General features: G+C 36.9%; 2 protein-coding genes across 6 annotated transcripts in view; one reads left to right on the forward strand and one right to left on the reverse strand.

Moving 5' to 3' along the window:
- The window catches only part of ARID2 (AT-rich interaction domain 2), a 184,762-nt gene extending 161,785 nt beyond the window's left edge, over nucleotides 1-22,977 (forward strand). For both annotated transcript variants that reach the window (XM_027035954.2, XM_027035953.2), the window contains 2 exons: nucleotides 3,543-7,752; nucleotides 15,554-22,977. In XM_027035954.2, coding sequence (XP_026891755.1) covers nucleotides 3,543-3,687 — 145 coding nt within the window. In that variant the 3' untranslated portion in view covers nucleotides 3,688-7,752; nucleotides 15,554-22,977. The remainder of the gene's footprint in view (nucleotides 1-3,542; nucleotides 7,753-15,553) is intronic.
- Nucleotides 15,105-24,079, reverse strand: part of SCAF11 (SR-related CTD associated factor 11) — a 70,202-nt gene continuing 61,227 nt past the window's right edge. For 3 of the 4 annotated variants that reach the window (XM_027035958.2, XM_027035955.2, XM_053226148.1), the window contains 4 exons: nucleotides 20,218-20,564; nucleotides 19,019-19,237; nucleotides 18,547-18,666; nucleotides 15,105-18,282 (listed from right to left, as the gene is read on the reverse strand). In XM_027035958.2, the coding sequence (XP_026891759.1) occupies nucleotides 18,136-18,282; nucleotides 18,547-18,666; nucleotides 19,019-19,237; nucleotides 20,218-20,564 (833 nt within the window). In that variant the 3' untranslated portion in view covers nucleotides 15,105-18,135. The remainder of the gene's footprint in view (nucleotides 18,283-18,546; nucleotides 18,667-19,018; nucleotides 19,238-20,217; nucleotides 20,565-24,079) is intronic. The other variant, XM_027035957.2, reaches the window with a different exon arrangement.

Below are 24,079 nucleotides of genomic sequence, written 5' to 3' on the forward strand. Positions count from 1 at the left end.
GCTTCGGATTCTGTGTCTCCCTCTCTCTCTCCCCTCCCCTGCTCATGTTCAGCCTCTCTCTGTCTCAAAAATAAATAAAAACATTAAAAAAAAAATAGTGCCACTATGAACATTCTGTACATGTTTTTGGCCATATATGTATATATTTCTATTGAACTTTTAAGAATGATTGGTGATTCAGAGGATATTACAACTTGAATACATAATGCCAAACAATTCGAAAGAGATTTTATTAATTTATGCTCCCTCCAGCATTGTAGGAGAGTCACCGTCACTCCACATACTTTTCAACATTTGGTATTATAATTTTTAATTTTAGCCATTTTGGGGGCTGTGTACAGTATGGAAACTACATAAAAGTCAATATCAAAATAGCTAAAAAACATGAAAAAATGCCCAACTCCTTAGTCCAGGGTTATTTTAATGAAGGCACCACGTTCTTGGGTTATCTCAATGATGGTTGATTTTTTTTTTTTTCTGACATTTAATGTGAAATTTTTCACACATAAGGTAAACTTGGCATAATTTTGCAATGAACACCTATATACCAGTCACCTAGCCTTTTTTTTTAAATGTTTATTTGTTTTTGAGAGAGAAAGAGCAAAAAGTGGGGGAGGGGCAGAGAAGGAGGGAAGCACAAAAACCCGAAGCAGGCTCCAGGCTCTGAGCTGTCAGCACAGACCCTGATGCGGGGCTCAAACTCATGAACCATGAGATCATGACCTGAGCCAAAGTTGGACACTGACAGAACCACCCAGGCACCCCTCACCTAGCTTTTACCATTGACTTTTTACTATGCTTTTCTTACCACATAACTGTCCATCCTTCCACTCAGCATCACTGTGTAGAAAAAAAATTTTTTTTAAGTTATAATTAAAAAGAAATAGCTGCTTTTATGGAGTAATGACACATTCAGATGATAGGCTAAATATTGCCTGCTTTCACTTAATGAAGGGAATAAAACTTTAAGCATAGGGGCGCCTGCATGGCTCAGTGGGTTGAGCGTCTGACTTCGGCTCAGATCATGATCTCATAGCTCGTGAGTTTGAGCCCCGCGTTGGGCTCTGTGCTGACAGCTCAGAGCCTGGAGCCTGCTTTGGATTCTGCATCTCCCTCTCTCTCTGCCTCTAACCTACTCACATTCTGTCTGTCCCTCTCAAAAATAAACACTAAAGAAAAAAGTTTTTAAAAAAACTTTAATCATACCTAGAATATAATTTTAATTTTCAAGTTCTCTCTTAAAAAAGCAGCCATCTTATTCCTCTCCTCCTGTTTTCTGACATGATCTGAATTTTTATTTAGTTTTATCTTAATTTTGTCAAGGACACTTAACATGAGATCTGACCTCTCAACAAGTTGTTAAGTGTATAATACCTTATGGTTGACTATAGGTACAATGTTGTACAGTGTATCTCTCAAGTTTATTCATCTTGCTTAACTGAAACTTTATGCCCATTGATCCTCATTTCCATCTTGCCCCCAGCCCCTGGCAAACACCATTTCAGTCTTTTATTCTGTGAATTTGACACCTCTAGAAACATCTGAATTTTCTAAGCATGAACGAAGCTTGATACAGAATTATGCCTGGCAGTCTCCTATGTTTAGAAAGGTACCATGGAGAAAAGTCAAACAGTCCGATGATCTTGCTAATTCTGCCACTGCTGTTTAGCTAGAAAGTCATTTCAGTTTTGGATGCCTGAAGATGTCCTCAAGTTACTCATTTGTAAATTGAACAGGTTAAGCTAATTGTTTCCCATATTCCTCCTTTTCCTACAATATATTAACATTACTGGGTGCAGAACTATGTATTATTTCTTTAAAAATACAGAGTTTTGGGGGCACCTGGGTGGCTCAGTTGGTTAAGCTTCCGACTTCAGCTCAGGTCATGATCTCATGCTTTGTGGATTCAAGCCCCATATTGGGCTCTGTGCTGACAGCTTAGAGCCTAGAGCCTGCTTCAGATTCTGTGTTTCTCTCTCTCTCTCTCTCTCTCTGCCCCTCCCCTGCTTACACACTGCCTCCCTCTCTCTCTCTCTCTCTCTCTCTCTCTCTCTTTCTCTCTCTCAAAAATGAATAAACACTAAGAAAACTTAGAGGTTTGTAGACTTTGTTTTTGTTTTATAGATTCCACATATTAGTGAAATCATATTTGCTTTTCTTTGGCTTACTGTACTTAGCAAAATACCCTCTAGGTCCATCCATGTTGTTGCAAATGGCAAGATCACATTCTTTTTTTTCCTTTCTTTTTTTTTTTTTTTTTTTTTAATGATTGAGTAGTATTCTATTGTGTGTATATACCACATGTTTATCTATTCATCTGTGGATGGACACTTAGGTGCTCCCATACGTTGGCTATTATAAATAATGCTTCAGTAAACATAAGAGTGCATGTATTTTTTGAAATTAGCTTTTTCATTTTCTTTGAGTAAATAGTAGTGGGATTACTGGATCATATGAATTTCTATTTTTAAGAAATTTTTTTGAGCGACCTTACATATTTGGTAGAATTCACCAGAGAACTACTGAGCCTGGTGCTTTCTGTTTGGGGAGGTTACCTTTTTTTATTATGATTCAATTTCAATCTTGAATAGATTCAGATAGTCTGTTTCACTTTGTGTGACATTTGGAAGCCTATTTCTTTCAAGGAAGTGGTCTGTTTCGTCTAGAGTTTCAAATTTGTGGGCATAGTGTTATCCATATTCATTCTTTGTTGCTTTTAATGTTCATGGGATCTGTAGGGATCCTTGGTACCTTTCCTCTTTCATTTCCAGTGTTAGTAATTTGTATACACACTCTTTTTTTCTTAGATAGCGTGTCTTAGAGACTCAGTGATTTGGTGGTATTTTCAAAGAATCAGCTTTTGGTTTCATTGATTTCCTCTTTTCAATTTCATTGATTTCTACTTGAATTTTTTCTTCTGCTTACTTTGAATTTAATTTGCTATTCTGTTACTAGTTTCCTAAGGTGGAAGCTTAGATTATTGATTTTAGATCTTTTTTTCTAATAATATGCATTCAAACAATGCTATAGATTTCCCTCAAAGCACTGCTTTCACAGCATTCCACAACAGATTTTAGTAAGTTGTATTTTTATTTTAATTTAATCTTAAATATTTTTAAAATTCTTTTGAGATTTCTTCTTTGACCCATGTATAACTTAGTGTTACATCATGTATTTGGGGATTTTCCAGTCACCTTTCTTTTATTTCTGGTTTCATTCTGTTTTGGTCTGAGAGCTGACCACATTACTACCAGAATTCTTTGAGCCATCTTTTATACATGTGGCTTTTCAAAGTGTATTAAAAGCAACAGTATATAGATGTGGTAAACACACTTGTTCACTGAAAATCACTACACAGATACAAGGAAATCTGTCGTGCTTAGAAACATCTTTTATCCACGGAAGTTCATAATGTATTCTATTCACTAAAGGGAACACATTTTCTCAATGAAATAAAACTTAAAATCTTTAAACTCGTAAAATCCGTAAGAAATCATTACTGACCTTGGATACTGACGAACTTCTGTATGTTTTTTTTCCAGATTGTTAAAGAGACATGAAAACAACTTATCAGTGCTAGCCATTAGTAACATGGAAGCTTCCTCCACCCTTGCCAAATGCCTTTATGAACTTAATTTTACAGTTCAGAGTAAAGAACAAGAAAAAGACTCCGAAATGCTGCAGTGAAAAATAATTCCACTTCTCTAGTGGGGACTCAAAGTCAGATACATTTCACATACTGTTACTGAAGAAAGCACCAAGTCTTAATGGAACAGAGACCATAGAATGAATTATTTTATCTCCTCCCATGATGCTGAGAGGAAGCTTCGTATTCTGATCTCTGAGCGAATCCCTTTGTTCTCTGTTTAAAAAAAAAAAAAATCTAAAAAGAAAACGAAAAAAACTGCTGTGGGATTGTCAACCAGCTTATCTGCAGGATGTCTCTCAGATCTGATAAATCCTGATGGAAACTGGTATGATCAGAATTCAGTACCATCCACATTGGAATATACATGGAATATTGTAAAACCTACATGAGCAGATGAAATAGAAGCATTAAATATTTTTATCTATATCCAAAAAGGAGCACATTTTTATATTTACAAAACCGTTTAAGCTGGTTTGAATAATTAAAAAAAAAAAATTTCAGCACACCTATACCCCCTGATCTCAGAGGGGGCCACCAATATCTAGCTATGGATTGTGTGTTTTGTTTAGAAATCAGTAGCTTGGTTTTCTTACTTGAGCCAATATATTTTCACTTATTTATTATCATAAAAATTTACCAGTCTGAATAGATCTTGTAAATATTTGTGAATAGAATGAACACCTTTCATGCCACTGCAGCCACTGGAAATACATTCTGTGGTGTCCTAGAAGCATTATTGGTAGGTTCTAAAGTTTTCTAGACTTTCCTGTCAATTGTAAGTAATTGTGATATATTCTACGCAGTGGATGAATGTTCTTTAAATTTGTGTAAATACTTCTGCAAAGGTACTGATGCTGTAAAGTCAAAACAGTTTTGTGGAACTGTGATTTTTTTTCTTTTTTTTCTTTTTTCTTTTTCTTTTTTTGTTTTGTTTTGTTTTGTTTTGTATTATACACCTTGTAGAACTCATTTTGCTGGCTGAAAGAGTATGGAATAATATATCTCATGTCATTTTTGTAGAAGAAAAACTATTTGAAGGTATTTTTTGGTTTTCCCTAACATGTATCCACTGTAAACGTTTGTCATGTGCAAGCTCAGAGCTTGGACAGAATTTTTTGTATTTGTAAATTGGTTTAAATACATGGAATTTTATACAGGTTTTCTCCTGTGTTATATATGCATTATGTGCAGGTATGATATTTTCTTCACTACTTTTTCTATCTTAATATAGTGTGGAATTTTATTGTATTATTCTTCCATTCTTAATACTGTACCACATTCCTGCTCAGAAACTGCTCACTTCCTTAAATTGTCTTTTCCCCCAGCGTGAAATGTATCCATTTATAACTGCCTATTGCCTGTTCTATTAGCATCCAAAAATGTGGAAGGCCTCCCAACCACCATTTCTGCTGTGTCCTTAGGATGTGCAGTAAAAAATATAGACCTAACAGTTTATGTTATAGAATGGCTTTATTTACTTTGGTGACTGTTTATAGTTTTTAAATAAAAGACTGAACATTTTCTTGAGTCTTTCATTTGTGAGTATGCTTAAAACATTCTTTAAAAATATAGAGAGAATCCCAAATTTAGCTGAAAGCAGGGTCCAGTCACCTATTTAATTATATATCGATTTTTAATTCGTTAAATAGAGAACAGATAAAAGAGATCCTTTACGTGACAAATTTGCATGAGATAGGAGATTGAGAGTATTTTCCATTTGTTACAATGTAAAACAAACCCAGATTATTATTTGATACTGTGTTTCTTGGAGTGTTGGTTCAGAACCATAATGCACCCAAATCTTCAACTTGAATTTAGGAGCAGATTCTTAGAATAAAAGGATCTTGCTTTGGATATATATACAAAAAAAAAAAAAAAAAATTAATAGTTTGATTCAACTAGTATCAACGGAAATTCTAATTTGTCCCTGCAAGGGGGACCTTGGCGCTGCACTCTGCCATGTGCTAATGAATGCTTCAGAGACTTTTTGTCCAACATTAGCCACGATCATTTCCTAGGGTTGTGGGGTTTATTCTTGACCCACCTCCCGAGATTGGGGCTGCCAGCAGACACCGCAGAGATCATGCAGTAACACTAAAATGAGCCTTGTCTCCCCCACACTTGTACGGCTCCCAGTTGTTGGTATCCGTTGGCCAACATTCATTGTCCTTGCCTAAAAATCTCAAAATTTCCTAAAATAATCTTGTGTAAAATGAGTGTTTGTTTTAAAGATACATTTCTTTGCAAAATAAGGAACTGCGATGGTAATTGGATCGGAAAGAGAAGAAACTCCAGGTTCAGAAAAATGGTTTTCGTATTCACTCTTCTTCCACCTCATTGGAACTGCATGCGTGCTGTAGCTCTAGCTTTTGTGCTTTGATATGGAAATATAAATATGTCTGTAGCCCCTCCAAGCGTTGGTCTCAACAGAGAATTTTCTAAATGTATTTGACCTAAGGAAACCAATTATGGCTTCCCACTTAGGTTTTCTCGTATAGCTTTCTAGAACTATATAATGAAATAACGTGGACTTTCTGGGTAATGGAATCAAAGTGCTCTTGCACAAGAAGTTCTTCATAACCCTCTCATTCATGAAAAGGTGCTCCTCGCTAGACAGAAACTTGCTGATTTCCAGTATTGTTATTTTGTCTAAAGTTCTGTAAATACATGCTTTAATGTTATCTTTGAGAAATCTATGTAAATAATATAGTCTACAACATAGAGACTGTACAATTCTGTGTTATATATGTGCCTAGTGCTCTGTTGGCACTCAATAAATTTTAAGTAACAAAATTGATAATCATATAGCCAAGGCATATTTTTCTTCCAAGCTCTAGACAGGATGTGACTATATACTAATGAGACTCCATAATACAAGCCACACGTGAAAACTCGTCTCATTACTTTATAGTCATGCCATGTATGTTTTTTTTAACCATAAAATGACAATAAAAACGATTTTTTAAAATGAGATTGCTTTGGATAAGTGACTTCTGTCCTGATCTTAATCACTGTGATTAAACATCAAACAAAGAAAACATGATGTTCTTTACCACCCAAGCAGAAGCTGCTAAGAAGCACAGCAACAGGATGACCCCACTGCCAGATGGCCCCTGGTCACGTTTCTTAAGTACACCTCTGGAGTTGATTACAAAAGAGCGAATGGGGTATGTTATTTTTATGCAAACTACTTTATACTGGACACTGCTGTTCTTGAAAAAATGTTTACTATCTTAAGACCTTTCCATATTGGTATGTCAAGAGCTTTCACATCGTTTTCTATAGCTATATAGTATATAGTCCATTGTATGGCTGTATGATGATTTATTATTTGGACCCCTTATTGATGTACATTTGTTTACAGACTTTTAATTACGCCGGTCCCTAACATTTGCTTAACACAATTCCTCTGTCATTCACCGTGCTGTGCATTTTACACGTATTGTCTTGGGCTTCACGAAAACCCAATGTGATAGCTGATGTTACAAGGGGGGACTTAGGGGAGTGGGATGAGTAAGTACCTTGACCAAGGTCATATGGCAAGTAAGTGGAGCTGTTTAACCAGCACGCATGAAGCTAATTGTAGAGAGTAATTAGAATTCTTTCCAGGAGGAGTCAGACATAAGACACTTATTTTTTATGCAAACCCTTTGTTTGTATTTACTGCATTGTTTATAGTATTTTCTTCCTATGCATTGTGTTGTCTTTTTAAGATTTTCCCTAATTCCTCAGATTTTCTCCCCCAAGTATTTCATTAATGTGGCATCACTTAACTTCTTAGAGCCAGAAAAACTTTCTGGGAATTCCCTTAACAAAGGAACATTTCTAAGACTAGGGTTTATGGTAAATTGAAAACAAAGTTTCCAACCAACAACTATCTACTCTGGTGTGTAACTTGAACAACTGATAGCTGATTCTTCTGAGCAAAATTACTCAAAACATTTCTAGGATGTTAATAGGATTTTTTCCCTCTGTTTATACCTCCCTTATATCTCATTCAGCTTGAGTATTGATGGAGAATTTCTGCTGCTCATCTGGAAGATTAAGGAGACAGTCCTGCTCTGAGGCTGAGACAAGCTTCCGGATGCTCACCAGTAACAACGGTAAAACATGGGCTAAATGAGAATTATAAAGTGTTTTGGGAGTTCAGTCCTGTGGAAGGCTTCATTTGATTGATGAGTGGGAGAAGGCAAAGTGGGAAGGGCTTCGTGGAGTAGTAAAAATGTCTTTTGGAGAATTTAAGGGCTGATAGAAATTTGACAGACTTAACAGTGGTAAGAGAATGTGTGAGTCTGGAGAGGTCTTGTTCTAGAAGAGAGGTTATAGATTAAATGGTGCAGTGTGAGTTAGATGTTGCTAAAGCAGGGACATGCTTTGGCCACCAAGTAAAGAGCTCCATGAAGCGTAGTCTGGAAATCAATCATAACAAATAGGTTGAACCACATTTGGTTAGGTGCAGGGTTGGGTTTCTAGAATCTCTGAACTGTACTTTGTTTCCCTAAACTGATAGAGAAATATTTAGCCTTTGCTTTAGAGAGGGTTTATTGAATTGAATGATCAGATATGATGCCCTGTTTATAACTAAACTGTGTGAAAGACAAGACTAATTTGGGGGCTGACCCTTTCCACAAATTCACTCTTGCTGGGCAGTTGTCCGGGAACAGGCGTTTCTGAGTTGTGCAACCTTTGAAAATTGACACAGTTTGTTAAAATAATAACTGAAAGAAAGGAACAAAAGCCGCCACAACCTAATAAAGAAAGCACGATTTTAAGTACATACACACTGACTTCACTCTCTTGCACACAGTAGGCACTGGCACATTTGTTGTTCAAGTTTTCTGGTTCCAAACAGAAGCACATTTTATGCGATGCAGAATTCTTCCAATAGGAATTTTTTCCCCCAATTTGTGATTTATTTTTCCCATTGGGACTGGATTAAAAGAAGGGAAAAGATGAAGAATGAAAGATTTGACTATCACAAATCTAAATTTTGTTTAAAGCTTATTTATTTTTGAGAGAGGGAGGGAGGGAGGGGGGAAGAGAATGAGCGGGGGGATGGGCAGAGAGAGAGATGGAGACACAGAATGAGAAGCAGGCTCCAGACTGTGAGCTGTCAGCACAGAGCCCCATGCAGAGCTCGAATTCAGGAACTATGAGATCATGACCTAAGCCGCAGTCAGGCGCTTAACCGACTGAGCCACCCAGGCGACCCTGTCACAAATCTAAACAATGGTTCGGAGCTAATTGCTGGCCTCTTGATTTTTTTTTTTTTTTATAGTTTTATTGCGAAACCCCCACCTCAGGCACATGTAACAAAATGCATAAAATAAAGAGTAGAGCTTTAATATCATAAAGCAAACCCCTCTGTAACCACTGCCCAGATCAAGACATAGACCTTGGAATGGAAATAAAAATACAGACAAGCCATTTCTGGTGCCCAAACTTTCTGGGTAGATCTTGTGATGAGCCAAGAGGCAGCATTGGGAGATGGTTACAAGGATAGGCTTTGGACTCAGGCTCCTCTGAGGTCTGAGTGATCCTGGCTGAGTAACTGAACCTCATCCTCATTTCTTCAGTTGAAAAATTAGGTTAATAACAGGACCTACTTTAAAAGTTCTTACAAAATTTAAGGGAGATAATGCAAATAAAATATTGTCACAGAGCCAGTAAGAAGCACTCAACGTTAGTCACTGCTGCTGTGATTGGTAATCATAATTGTACTTGCTAGAGCTAAGGAGGACATGCAGTCAGCTATTAAAGTGTACAAGGAAGACTTCCAGAAATGACGATTTAGAAAAAGCCGTGTTACAATGGTAATTTTAGAGATGTCTAAAATTCCTTTAGGCAAGTGTGTGAATAAAAACATGTTGAATTAAGCACACACAGCCTGACCTCACCAACAGCTGGGTTCTTACAAGAGTCTCATTGCACCTTGGAACCATGTGAACACCCAAGAAATGTTCAAGATCTTCTTTCTCTGCTGAGTGGGATCTAAACCCCAGATAAAGTGGCATTTGAAAACACAGTTTAAAAAAGATTGCAGGCAAACTGTCAGGTGCTGTTGCTGCCTCTGAAAGGGAGGATAGAATCTAAATGGTTTTAAAGACAAGCTGTGATCTAATTAGTTATGTTGTTCTGACAGAACAGCTGCGATCTTCAGGGGATCTTAAAAAGTTACATAGTGGTTTGCTTCTTGGCTGCACATTAGCCTCCGCCCGGGGAGATTTTAAACTATCCCAAACCCAGAGATTGATTAAATTAGCCTAGGCTGAGCCTGTGTATTGCCTTTTTAACTAAATAATTTTAATTCTAGTATAGCTCACATGCAGTGTTATATTAGTTTCAGGTCTACAATATAGTGATTCACCAATTCTATACATTAGTCAGTGCCCATCGGTATCAGTGTACTTTTAATCCCCGTAACATTTTATGAACATAGCAATTTATATTAAGCTGGTGGTTGAAATTAAGCTTAAGTTTGAATCTATTCTTTACTCTTCTCCCTCCTCCCCACATTTTAGGTATATGGTGTCATACTTTACGTCCTTTCATCTTGTGAATCCCTTTACTGATTTTTATCAAGTTTTACCGTTTTTGTTCTTCCTACTTTGTTACTCTTGCTTATGGTCTTTCCTTTCCATTCAAAAAGTCCCTGTTAACATTTTTTTGTAGGGGTGGTTTAGTGGTGATAAATTGCTTTAACTTTTATTTGTCTAGGAAACTCTTTATCTCTCCTTCTACTCTGAAGGATAGCCTTGCCGGGTAGAATATTTCGTTGCAGAGTTTTTTGTTTTGTTTTCTTTTTTTTCTTTCAGCACTTTGAATATATCTTGCCACTCTTCTGTCCTGCAGAGTTTCTGCTGAAAAATCCACTGATAGCCTTATGGAGTTTCCCTTGTATGTAACTGTTTTCTCTTGCTGCTTTTAAATTCTTTATCACTGCTTTTTGCCGTTTTAATTACTATGTGTCTTGGTGGGGACCTCTTTAGATTGATTTTGGTGGAGGGATCTCTGTGCCTCCTGGATCTGGGTTTCTGTTTCTTTCCCCAGATTAGGGAAACTTTCAAGTATTTCTTAAATTACATTTTCTGCCCCCTTTTCTCTCTCTTCTCCTTCTGGATCCCTATAATGGGAATGTTATTACACATGATGAGTAGGTGAGTCCCCTAAATCTGTTTTTATTTTTTAGTATTATTTTTTTCTCTCTTCTATTCAGCCTGATTGCTTTCTACTACTCTGTTCTTCAGGTCACTGATCCATTCTTCTGTTTCCTTTAGTCTACATTTATTCCCATTAGTGTAGTTTTAATTTTTAAAATTGAATTCCTCATCTCTGATTGGTTCTTTTTTGTTTTCTATCTCTTCGTTAAGGGTCTCACTCAAGTTCTCCACTCTTTTCTGTAGTCCAGTGAGTATCTTTATGATCTTTTAAATTCTCTATCAGGCATATTACTTAAACTTGCCCTGTGTGGGCAGTTTGGTCCCTGTGTTGTTAGTGGACTAGTCGGGGGGTGCCTTATGCTTGAGTCGAGTCAGACCAGGTGTTTGCCAGACGCAGTAACACCAAACTGCAGGGTGCTTTGTTTTGTCCTGGGAAGCTTTCGATGGTTGGCAGGGCCTGCACTCAAACCAGATGTCTGCCCCAAGCCCATTGTTGGAGCTGCACTGAGACTGGTGGTTATATTCCCCTCTCCCCAGAGCACGAATCACTTTGGAAGTGGTACTGGCCCTGGTGGAGGCTGCTTGCACACTGCCAGGCTTGTGGCACCACTTTGGGTGGGTGGGCTCTGGCCAAGGGCATATTGGAGGAGGCAGATCCGCAGGAGAACAGGGGCAGGGCGTATGGTTGTTAGCAAGGTCTATGCAGGTCTGCTGCTAGAGGAGATCTGGAGCTGCCAAGGACGAAGCCTGGGGAGGTTAGATGGCATGGGAGGATTCACAGAAGAGCCAGGGTGGGCCATGCAGTCAGTAAGGTTTGCATAGGCCTGCTGTGGGAGGAGACCTAGAAGCCTGGCTGGAAGAGACAGGTCTGCAGGAGAATGCAGAGGCAAGTTCACTGTTAGCAAGTTAGGGAGAGTGTTGCTGCTGCACTGGTTCCCACAGGTATCCATGGGGACAGGGTATAGGGGAGGGAAATGGTGCCAGCCAGCTCTTTTAATTTTTACTTTTTAAATTTACATCCAAGTTAGTTAGCATATAGTGAAACAGTGATTTTAGGAGTAGATTCCTTAATGCCCCTTACCCAGTTAGCCCATCCCCCCTCCCACAACCCCTCTAGTAATCCTCTGTTCTCCGTATTTAAGAGTCTCATGTTTTTGTCCCCCTCCCTGTTTATTTTTGCTTCCCTTCCCTTACGTTCACCTGTTTTGTATCTTAAACTCCTCATATGTGTGAAGTCATATACTTGTCTTTCTCTAATTTCACTTAGCATAATACCCTCTAGTTCCATCCACATAATTGCAAATGGCAAGATTTCATTCTTTTTGATTGCTGAGTAATACTCCATTGTATATATATACACCACATCTTCTTTATCCATTCATCCATCAATGGACATCTGGGCTCTTTCCATACTTTAGCTATTGTGGATAGCGCTGCTATAAACATTGGGGTGCATGTATCCCTTCGAAACAGCACACCTATATCCTTTGGATAAATACCTAGTTCTTTTGTTCTTGAAGTCTCTCAAAGTTACCAGTGCCTCCTGTACCTGCTCTGAGATCAGTTTGGCTCCCCACCGTGTCTTCCCCTTTTATACCTTCTTTGATGTTGGCCTCTTAGCTGCATTTAGCTGTGGAGAGTGTGTTCTGCCAGTCCTTGGATCATCTTCTGGGTTATTTACACTGATGTGGGTGTTACCTAGTTGTATCCATGGAACATTAGGATGTTCCTATTCCACCATCTTCTCAGAAGTCTCTGTGTATTGTTTTTGGGATTTTTGTGTTTTTATTTTTTGTTTATTTTTTTAAGCTGTGACCCTGGATGTGCAGCTAGATTGAAACCATTGTGCAAGTAAACTGTATTTCCACCATTATCCAAGATGAGACAGTGGGCAAACCAGTCCGAATTATAGAGCAGAACTTCTCCCAAGTAAGTATGTAGGAAATTATGACTTTCCCATCTCTAATCTCACTTAATCCTCTAGCTAAGTAGGCAGCAAACCCTCATATAAGCCGCTCTGGCTCAGAGAAGTTTAGTAACATAATCAGCATCACTCAGGCACAGAAAGCTGTGCCTCAGTTCTCTGTGAGCTTTAAAACCCAGACCCCTACTAACTATAAGTGGATTATCTTCTCTAGTGATTGCGGGATTGGGAAATATGCCCAAACTAGTTACGGTTTGGGAAGTCTACTTCTTTATGACCAAGGTGTGTCTCAGCCCATAAAGCCAGTGGGTGTGGACCACTCACAGACTAGCACCCATCAGCTACCACAGGAGGCTGTGCTCCCCTCTGGGGAGTATGGAGCACGGTACGGAGAGCCATCAGACACCGATCTCAAGTGTTCAAGCTGAGACGTTAGGCCAGTTCTAAATTGGGAAGTTGGTAGCCCCCCAGCCTAGAGCAAAGCTTCCTGCCCATTCCCCCACTGTCAGGTGCCAAACAAGGAGAACTGCAATTTTCTCAAGTTTTTTCTGATCATACGACGATTGTTCACTATAGTAAACTTGGAAGCTAAAGAAAAGCATTTTAAAAAGAGCCTCTCTACTTAGAAATAATCTGTATTTTTGTGCCTTAATTTTAAATTGGAGTATTATGTATACAGTTGACCCTTAAGTAACACAGGTTTGGACTACACAGGTCTACTCATACACAGATTTTTTAAGATAAATCTGATACAGTACTATAAATGTATTTTCTCTTCCTAAGGATTGTGTCACATTTTTTTCTCCAGCTTACATCATTGTAATAATACGGTGTATAACACATATAACGTACAAAATGTTTACTATGTTGTTGGTAAGACTTCCAGTCAACAGGCTGTAGTACGGAAGTATTTGGAGAGTCAGAAGTTCTATGGGGGATTTTTGACTCTGCAGGGGGTTGGCTAGAGTCCTAGCCCCCTCATTGTTGAAAGGTCAGCCGCAGTTTGTGACCTATTTTTTTCTCCATTTAATGTTTTTTTTTTCCCCTGAAAACATTTACAACAGCTGTAGAATACTTTCATATGAACCACAGATTAACCATTCCCTCCAATTTTCCTCTATTAAATACTAGAAAGGACTATGTGAACCAGTATGTTTTCATCATTATGGAAAAGGGATATGGCAGCCCTTTTAAGGCTGTTTATACTTGTTTGCAAGTTGCCTTTTAGAAAGAAAAATTGTACAAATTCTAACCAGTACTATTTCCTCATGGCACTCTTGCCAGAATCAAATTTATCAATTTGATAAAAGAACATTTATAACATTAACTGTGAAGTTGAACACTTTTTCATGTTTATTAACCACTTTTAAGCCATTGAAAGATTATGAGTGGAGTAATCTTTCGAAATGCGTATCTGCTCATATCAAACACCTCCTGCTTGAAAGATTTCAACTTTTTCTTTACAAAATGTATTGCCCTAAGAAGTCTCCACCAGTCTTCACTCTAGCCAATTTAGGCTTGGGGTTGCCACGCTTTGAGACCACAGACCATTTGCACCTCTTTCCTCTGCCAGCTCCTTTCTCCTTGCTTAGTTCTTATCTTTAGCTCTTAAGTGCCATTTCTCCCAGGGATTCTCACTGATCACTGTTAAGTCCAATTACCCTATCACAGATCCTTGGATCACCTTATAGTCCTGTCATTCCTTACCAGTTATATAAATAGATGGATGTTATTTCCACATTATGTAGCTCTGTGAGTAGAAACAGTATTGTTTTGCTTACTCTTCCCTAGTGTGTAACACACGAGGTGGGCACTCTGTTGAATGATGCTGTGTTATCAGAAGATTAGTCTTTAGTGTCTACAATGAACTGGCGCATATAGAATCTAAGTCATAGTTGGGACTATTAAAAGAGGTCAGATGGCAACACTCTGGGAACTAAAGGAGTTGGATTTCACTGCAAAGGAATTCCAGTTTGATATAGAGAAAACAGCAATTGTTTGAGAGAATGGAGATGGGATGCGAATGGAAAATGCATGAAAGATGGCTTCAATATTAAAACCTTAATATCTCCAGGACAGGAAATATGAAGTACTGTTAAAAAGGCAATGAAGAGGTGCGCCTGGGCGGCTCAGTCAGTTAAGGGTACAACACTGGCTCAGGTCATGACCTTGCAGTTCGTGGTTTCGAGACATGTGTCGGGTCTGAACTGTTAGCTCAGAGCCTGGAGGCTTTTTTGGCTTCTGTGTCTCCCCCTCTCTCTCTGCACCTTCCTTGCTCTCTTTCTCAAAAATAAATTTAAAAACTTAAAGAAATTTTTTTTAAGTAACGGTATGTACGATATGTAATAGAATACTATGTAGCCGTTAAACATCATGCTGTAGAATTTTTATTAAAATGTAAACTTCTAAATACATCATTAAGTGAAAAGGGTAAGTTACAACATAGTTCTGGGCAGTTTGATTGGCATTGTTACCTTTAAATGGCAGGATTACAGGTGATTTTTCTCATTTTTCCGTTTCTTCTACAAGTTTTTTTAAATAAAGCTTTTCTAATTTCCTACGGTTTTGTAATTAGGAAAAAATGCTATTAAAATATATGCTTATAGCTAACTCTAAGCTTGCTTTACAACTTGGACATTAATTTATGATGCTAGTTATGTGTACAAATCTGAGAAATACTTCAACATATCTTTGGAAACAGTTATAATGAGGCAAAAGTCAGCATTTCCCAGGAATCATAACAATAAAATGTTAAAGACACTTCTTTGTTTATCAAAAGAATTTATTAGAAAATATTATATACTACATTTCTGTTTTAAGAGTATTGTTTCAGTAGACAGAACTCCATCCTTGTACTACAAACAAGGTCTCATGGACCATGGGGCAACCACTGTGCTTCTGAAGCTGTATCTTTTGGATGGAACATTCAAACAGTACACACTGTGGCCATTTAATGGAAGATAATGGAGAAAATGTGGTAACCAGGAAAAAAAGAAATCACAAAACTTTTGGAATGTTAAAATAGTAAGTAACTACTTTTAGTCAAAATTCTAGGCATCACTATAGCCTAAAACATTGGTCAGTGTGACTAGTAAGTTAATGGGACCAAGGTTTCAAAGGTCAAGTTAATACTGAATCTTAATAAATAACGAGAAATTTAGAATTCCACAAAATGTTTTTGATTCAGTTTGTGCACATGCAAAATTAATGTAGATTTCTGAGAAAAGCAAGAATGGGGAATGTTAAAGCGTTTTGTTTTTTTTTTTAAACATAAAGCATGCACTTTCTAATACATTCTTAAGTATTTCTAAGTTTTAAAAGTTTGAATTCTAATCCAGTAACATTCTTCATGAGCATTTTAAATGCAGTCTAACCAAGTACCCCAAGCAGATATGGAATACACACTTGTTATTTTCAAGACAGGTGGAAATAATTCATGGCACTGCAACCAAAGATGTGAGACTTGACCGTCATACCACCTAGTTTTTCTTCAAAACTTTTAAATGGTATAAAGCAAATTTTAAAATATAACTGTATTCCCAAACATCACTGAAAGAAAATGTAGGAAAAGTATGCACTGTGTGATTAATCATCTTAGGCAATTTGCTACAAAATTTTCAGTGAACCAGCTTTAACTGAAAACAGACTGAAAATTCACACAATTGTTTCTAGAGTTCAAAACAAACAAATGAGGAGGTGTGTGTTGATATTTAAAACAGTCTTAATATTTTATTAGAAGAAATATACTTCTAAACTTCTTTCCCCTTCATATCTAAACACAAACTTTAATTAAAAATATATATATAAATCAGTAGAATACCATATTACAAATGCCCAGAAATGCAGAATAAAGATCAAGACTGCTTGGAAATATTTCTAACACTTTTTGGAATTACACTCTTAATCTAGTAAAGATTATGAACTAGCACAATCATTATTGGGGCCAACGGTTCAAAATATTTGCCTTATCAAAGCTAGCACCAAGAAAGTATTATGCACATAAACTTGAGAAACAGATCATCTTTACTTCAGAAAAGCACAGTCCTACAGAGTATTGCTCTCTCTAGTTTAGCTAATACAAGGGTCATTCTGTCTCACTGATGCATATGTCTTTCTGAGCCATTAACATCTTATCTGAATAGCTTTTGTTACTTGGTATCTATTGAAAATTATTACTGGAATGAAAGACAGTTTATCATGGATAACCCATTTTTTTCTTCTAAGATGCCAATTAAAATAGCGGCTCTATAACCTTCTGAACTTACCTTTTGTAAAAATTAACACATTCTAGTATTTAAAAAAAGACAATCAAATCCCTAGTCCCTGAAAGCCTAACCAAGACTCCATTAAGTCCTCTCCCTTTCCAAAACCCAGGTTTTAATGTCTAGAATTTTGCAACATGGTTAATGGCCACCATATGGTCACCTAATTAACACTTTGCTCACTGTAAAGCATTTGGATACTTCTCAAGTGTAAAAAGAAATTCATTAGTGATCAGACAGCTGAGCCAGTGAGGGCCACTGAAGCGCGTCTCCTAATTCTACCTTCGTCCCAAGGAAGGCAGGGTCACCACTCGACTGCAGTTCTCCGGGTGGCACATAACTTATCATTTCTCTGACAGGTAGAAGATATCATGAAAGTACATAATTTTTATAAAGTCAACACTTTTTCCAAACTGTTCTATATCCCACAAAGAGTTTTAGACTTCCAAAATTGTAAATCTAGCAAATCAAACTGCTTCATCTCAATTGGTGGGGAAAAAAGGCACAAAAGAAAAACAAGCAGCATAACCTTTATTTGGTGATACAGTAACAGTGTTCCGAAGTTTTGAACACTGAATTTTACTCAGGTGATAATCGGTTTTCTATCTAAGCAATTTATTCAGACGTGTGTTTTAAAAATACACATTAGGAACCCTGCAACTGGTATATTCTGTTATTAGAAATATTCTTCATGGTAATACATTATTTAACTTTCTATAAAGGGAAAAATCATAAAGATCATTCATACTTTATTTTTAGCCTGGCAGAATAAATGTATTATATATATCTTTTCCAAAACCAGTGCACTTAGAAGACTCTAATTTATGCACTCCATTGTTCAAATCAAAAAGCTGTACATCTTCCAGTATCCACACTATAAGAGTCCTAGTAAAAATGCACACTCCTTTAACCCCTTTACTTTCCCTTGAATTGCTTTCATTTTCGGGAGGAGGAAAGGATAAAGAAGTTGCAGTGCAGAACTATATTTATTTAGAACAAAACTTTATATTCTACATTAAAAAAAATAATTTTATCAAAACCAAATTTCAATCACAGTTATGTATGATTTTCAGTTAAAGGTACAAGTTGAAATTGCACTTTGCAGATATCTTGATAGTGTCCTTTACAGTGCTCCCCATTTCAACCTATGTTTTTTTCGGTGGACACAGGTTCTTCCAGGGTTTTCTTTTGGCTTCCCTTCCGTGAATATTTGTATTTGTCTACATAGGCTTTAACCAGATTTGCCACTTTAGTAGAATTTACTTCTCCACTTTTACTATGACAAACCTACGAAAAAAGGAAGGGGAATATTTTTCTCATCCTTTATAAGGATTAAAGCAAAATGGAAAGATTTGTGAAAACCAACCCCAAAGAGATAATCAGACATTTTTATATGTTCCATATCTCACATGATCTTACTCAAAAGGCAGAAAAGCAGACCAGAATTAGAAGTTAGTGGTTATTATTTTAAGTAGACTTAAGCATTCCTTTATTAAAATAGAGATGATTCGAAACAATTACATATAGAACTCTGCTAAAGCTAGAACTTACTTTATCTACTGCTTTCCGTACAATCTCTTTATATTCTTCCTTGGTGATATCTTTATTTTGGTAAAATGGCTTAATGGCCAATTTTACTTCCTGTGCTGCTTTTTCTTGGATTTGTAATTTCTGGTAAGAGGAAAAAGTAAAATTATTATTTGCCCACATACTTTAAAAAAATTTCTTTTAAAATATGAAATTAAAAACACCTCACTTTTATATTATTTCAAGGAATTCTTCACATAATAATGTCATGAATACAAAAGTTATTAACACACATACCAAACATTTCTAAAAATAATTATGAAATATTACCAGTAACTCACTGGACATCAACATATCTAGACAGAACCCTTCAAATAGCACTGGAATTCAAGACTATCAACAGTAAATTCCCTTTACCAATTATACAATATATAATTTATATTTTCATCTTTAGCATATACAGAATTATGTAGGTTGCTCTCAACCTTGAACTTGCCTTGTCTGTCTTCGAGCTATCTGCGCTGGCTTCCACTGTAACACTTACTTTGCTTTCTGTCAATTTTACAGCAGCATTAGAGGCTTTGCTGTGACTTGATGATGAAGTATTACCAGAACTTGGTCCCTGAACTGTTCCCAAATTTCCTGGGGCTGCGGTCGGAGCAGGCAAGACTGGTGTACTCATGTTATTACTTACATGAGAAGCACTAGGAACGCCCTGTTTTAAAGAGTTATCATTAGTTAATGAATTACTGTATTCTTTTAGCCATATATTAGAAATAACAAAAAAAATTCAAAGTGGGTCAAAATTTGTATTTCAGGTCATGTATATCTAAAGGACTCTGAAGAAAAATAAGTAACATTCTCAAACAGAGACCTATGTAAATATGTCAAGTGACTTTTAAATTACACATGTGACTTGTGATGTTCTGACAGCAACACTAAAAGCAACAAGAAGGAAAAGAATAGCACTTAAAAAATAGTTATCTTTTCCAAAAGGCTCTTTCTGAAAATTAACTAAAGTGTGTGCCCCCACTTTAAAGACGGAAGAAAAGGAGACAGTGAAGTCAAATAGCTTGCAGAGAGCTGACAGCAGAACAATGTATGAGGTCCCAAATTCTAGAACCCTATCCCCCTTATCTTCCAATTATACACTACCAGGATTCTACAATTTGTGAAATGCGGGCACAGAACTATAAGGAACACAGTGTTTACAAAGTATTATTCAAATTTCTATATGCCTCAGAGGCACTTCTTTTTTTTGAACACGGTAACTCATGAACATGAAATACAGACAGTAATGGATAATGAACAGCTTTCTCTGGCGTTTGTCCCAAGAAGACAATAAAAGCATCACCTCAAGTTCCCACCCCCTAAAAAGTCTAATAAATTAAGAATTATTTTAAAACACCCATCATTTGATTCTCAAAATTTTGTCTTAACCTGAAAAAACAAACCTGTTTGGACATAAACAACAGCATATATGTAGCTTTGGTTCAATAATATGCATCCAATTCATTTTATTTGAAGAGTGGGAGGTTTGAGGAAGGACAGTGAAGAGGGGCTATGAAAGTTTACCGTAAACCTAATCAAATAATTGTTTGGGGATGCCAGGAAACCCTCTTTTGAACATCTGTTGCTAACAGTTAAATTCTTATAGTGACTATGTTGATTACACTTTAGATGCTAAAAACATACCTGCAATTGCTTTCCATCTGGCTGTGAAGCAATGTAGCTGACTTGCTGGGATGGTGGGGGAGGGGGTGGTGGCGGTGGCAGTCCCTGAGATACACTTGTAGGAGCAGCTACCTGCATGAGAGGCACACCTGTGTGCAGATGCAAGGGTAGCGGAGGATGAATGTTAAATGGATTGCGCTGGATGTTCATCAAAGGAGCGTGAACACCCACTGGATATGGGAAGATATTCATAGGCGGCTGCTGTGCAGTCATTTGTTGCTGCATTACATTCATTTGTGGTTGCATCATATTTATAGGTAGCTGGGAACCATCTCCATGTTGGTTTGTTTGGTCTTTTAGGTTAGAATCTATCAAAAGAAAAAAGGCTTATAATAAAAAAATCATGTTAAAATTTCTTTAGAGAAGCAAAGAACCACTGGTTACAGTAAGAGTCAACAGCAATTAACAGACTCAGAACACCAATCTCCAATCATTTAGTCTAATCCTATCTTTCTAAATAACGTGGACTGGTTAAAAAAAGCATTCAACTAAAATTATTATTAAGAGCAGGTTCATGTTGGTTCAACATTACCAAAGAATCAGTACCTCAAGAAACTTACTAAAGAAGTAATCATATAAAATCTAATCAGGTGGGGCACCTGGGTGGCTCAGTCGGTTGAGTGTCTGACTTCGGCCCAGGTCATGATTTCACAGCTCGTCAGTTCGAGCTCTGCGTCAGGCTCTGTGCTGACAGCTCAGAGCCTGGAGCCTGCTTCGGATTCTGTGTCTCCCTCTCTCTCTAACCCACTCACATTCTGTCTCGGTCTCTCTCAAAAATAAATAAACATTTAAAAAAATTTTTTAATCTAATCAGGTTGCTAAATTACAAGAGTAACTTATCTTTTTTTTTTTTTTAATCTTTAACAAAGCTTTTTTTCTTGCAATGTTCTTAATAAGAAAAGCCAAGGAAAGATAAATTATTAGAAGACTAACTTATTTATATGAGAACAATGATCAAAAAAATTCAAGTGTGCACATCTGAGATAAAAGAAATCAAAGTTGGGACACCTGGGGGGCCCAGTCAGTTAAGCATCTGACTGTTGGTTTCAACTCAAGTCGTGATCTCATGGTTCATGGGACTGAGCCCTGTGTTGGCCTATGCACTCACAACACAGAGCCCGCTTGGGACTGTCTCTCTCTCCCTCTCTCTCTCTGCCCCTCTCCCCACTTGCTCACCCTCTCTCTCAAAATAAACAAACATTAAAAAAAATTTTTTTTAAGATATCAAAGTTAAATCTTACACAAGAACCTCCCAAATTCTTCTAAGGGAAATAATAAAGATTAGAGCAAAAATAAATGATATAGAAATCAAAAAACATCAGAACAGATCAATGAAACTAGGAGTTGGTTCCTTGAAAGAATTAACAACATTGATAGCCTCTACCCAGATTTATCAAAAAGAAAAGAGAAAGGACTGAAATAAATAAAATCACGAATGAAAGAGAAGAGATCACAACCAACACTCCAGAAATACAAACAATTATAAGAGAATATTATGAGCAATTATAAGCCAACCTACTGGGCAATCTGGAAGAAATGGATAAATTCCTAGAAACTAAACTACCAAAACTGAAACAAGAAGAAACAGAAGATTTGAACAGACCAATAACCAGCAAACAAATGGAAACAGTAATCAAAAATCTAACAAGAAGAGTATGAGGCCAGATGGCTTCCCAGGGGAATTCTACCAAACATTTAAAGAAGAGTTAATACTTATTTTTCTGAAACTGTTCCAAAAAAGAAATGGAAAGAAACTTCCAAATTCATTCTATGAGGCTAGCATTACTTTGATTTCAAATCCAGACAAAGACCTCACTAAAAAGGAGAATTACAGTCCAATATCCCTGATGAACATGGATGCAAAATCTCAACAAGATACTAGCAAACTGAATCCAAACAGCATATTAAAAGAATTATTCACCACAATCAAGTGGGATTTATTACTGGGCTGCAGGGCTGGTTCAATATTCGCAAATCAATCAAATGATATACCGCATTAATAAAGGGTAAGAACCATATGATCTTCTCAATAGATGCAGAAAAACCATTTGACAAAATACAGCATCCATTCTTGATAAAAACCCTCAAAGTAGTAGGGATAGAAGGAATATACCTAAGAACATAAAAGCCATATATGAAAGAACCACAGCTAATATCATCCTAAATGGGGAAAAATAGAGCTTTTCCCCTAAGGTCAGGAACATGACAGAGATGTCCATTCTCACCACCACTACTGTTCAACATAGTACCGGAGGTCCTAGCCTCAGCAATCAGACAACAAAAAGAAATAAAAGGCATCTATACTGGCAAGGAAGAAGTCAAACTTTCACTATTTGCAGGAGACATGATACTCTATGTAGAACACCCAAGAGACTCCACCAAATAATTACCAGAACCAATACACGAATTCAGCAAAGTCATAGGATATCAAATCAATGTACAGAAATCTGCTGCATTTCTACACACCAATAATGAAGCAGCAGAAAGAGAAATCAAGGAATTGATCCCATTTACAATTGCACCAAAAACCGTAAGATATATATGAATAAACTTAACCTAAGACATAAAACATCTGTACTCTGAAAACTATAGAACACTTATGAAAGAAACTGGAAAAGAGACAAAATGGAAAAACATCCCATGCTCATGGATTGGAAGAATAAATATTGTTAAAATATCGATGCTACCAAAAAAAACTACACATTCAATACAATCCATTTCTTTCCAAATGCTTTTCCAAAACAAAGCATTTCTCACAGAGCTAGAACAAACAATTCTAAAATTTGTATGGAACCAGAAAAAGACCCCAGTAGCCAAAGCAATCTTGAAAAAAAGCAAAGCAAAGCAGGAGGCATCACAATGCCAGACTTTAAGCTGTATTACAAAGCTGCAATCATCACTGGCACAAAAAACAGACACAAAGATCAATGAAACAGAACAGAAAACCTAGAAATGGATTCGTAACTATATGGTCAACTAATCTTCGACAAAACAGGAAAGAACATCTAATGGAAAAAAGATGGTCTCTTCAACAAACAGTGTTAGGTAAACTAGACAGCAACATGCAAAAGAATGAAACTGGACCATATTCTTACACTATATATAAAAATAAATTCAAAATAGATGAAAGACCTAAATGTGAGACAGGAAACCATCAAAATCCTACAGGAGAACACAGGTAGCAACCTCTTTGACCTCAGCTGGAGCAACTTCTTGCTAGACATGTCGTCAGAGGCTAGGGAAACAAAAACAAAACTGAACTCCTGGGACTTCATCAAGATAAAAGTCTCCTGCACCATGAAGGAAACAATAAAAAAAACTAATGGGAGAAGATATTTGCAAATGACATATCGGATAAAGGGCTAGTATCCAAAATCTATAAAGAACTCATCAAACTCAACACCCAAAAAATAAATAATCCAGTGAAGAAATGGGCAGAGGACATGAACAGACTTTACTCCAAGACACCCAGATGGTCAACAGACACATGAAAAGATAGATGCTCCATATCATTCATCATCAGGGAAATACAAATCAAAACCACAACGAGATATAACCTCACTCACATCTGTCAGAATGGCTAACATGAACAACTCAGGCAACAACAGATGTTGGCGAGGATGCGGAGAAAAGGGGAATCCTTTTGAACTGTTGGTGGGAATGCAAACTGGTACAGCCACTCTGGAAAACAGTATGGAGGTTCCTCAAAAAGTTAAAAATACAACTATCCTATGACCACAACTGCACTACTAGGTATTTATCCAAAGGAAACAAAAATGCTCATTTGAAGGGGCACATGTACCCCAAAATTTATAACAGTGCT

The sequence above is a fragment of the Acinonyx jubatus genome, chromosome B4 (genome assembly GCF_027475565.1).
Source record: "Acinonyx jubatus isolate Ajub_Pintada_27869175 chromosome B4, VMU_Ajub_asm_v1.0, whole genome shotgun sequence".
In the NCBI taxonomy this organism is placed as follows: domain Eukaryota; kingdom Metazoa; phylum Chordata; class Mammalia; order Carnivora; family Felidae; genus Acinonyx; species Acinonyx jubatus.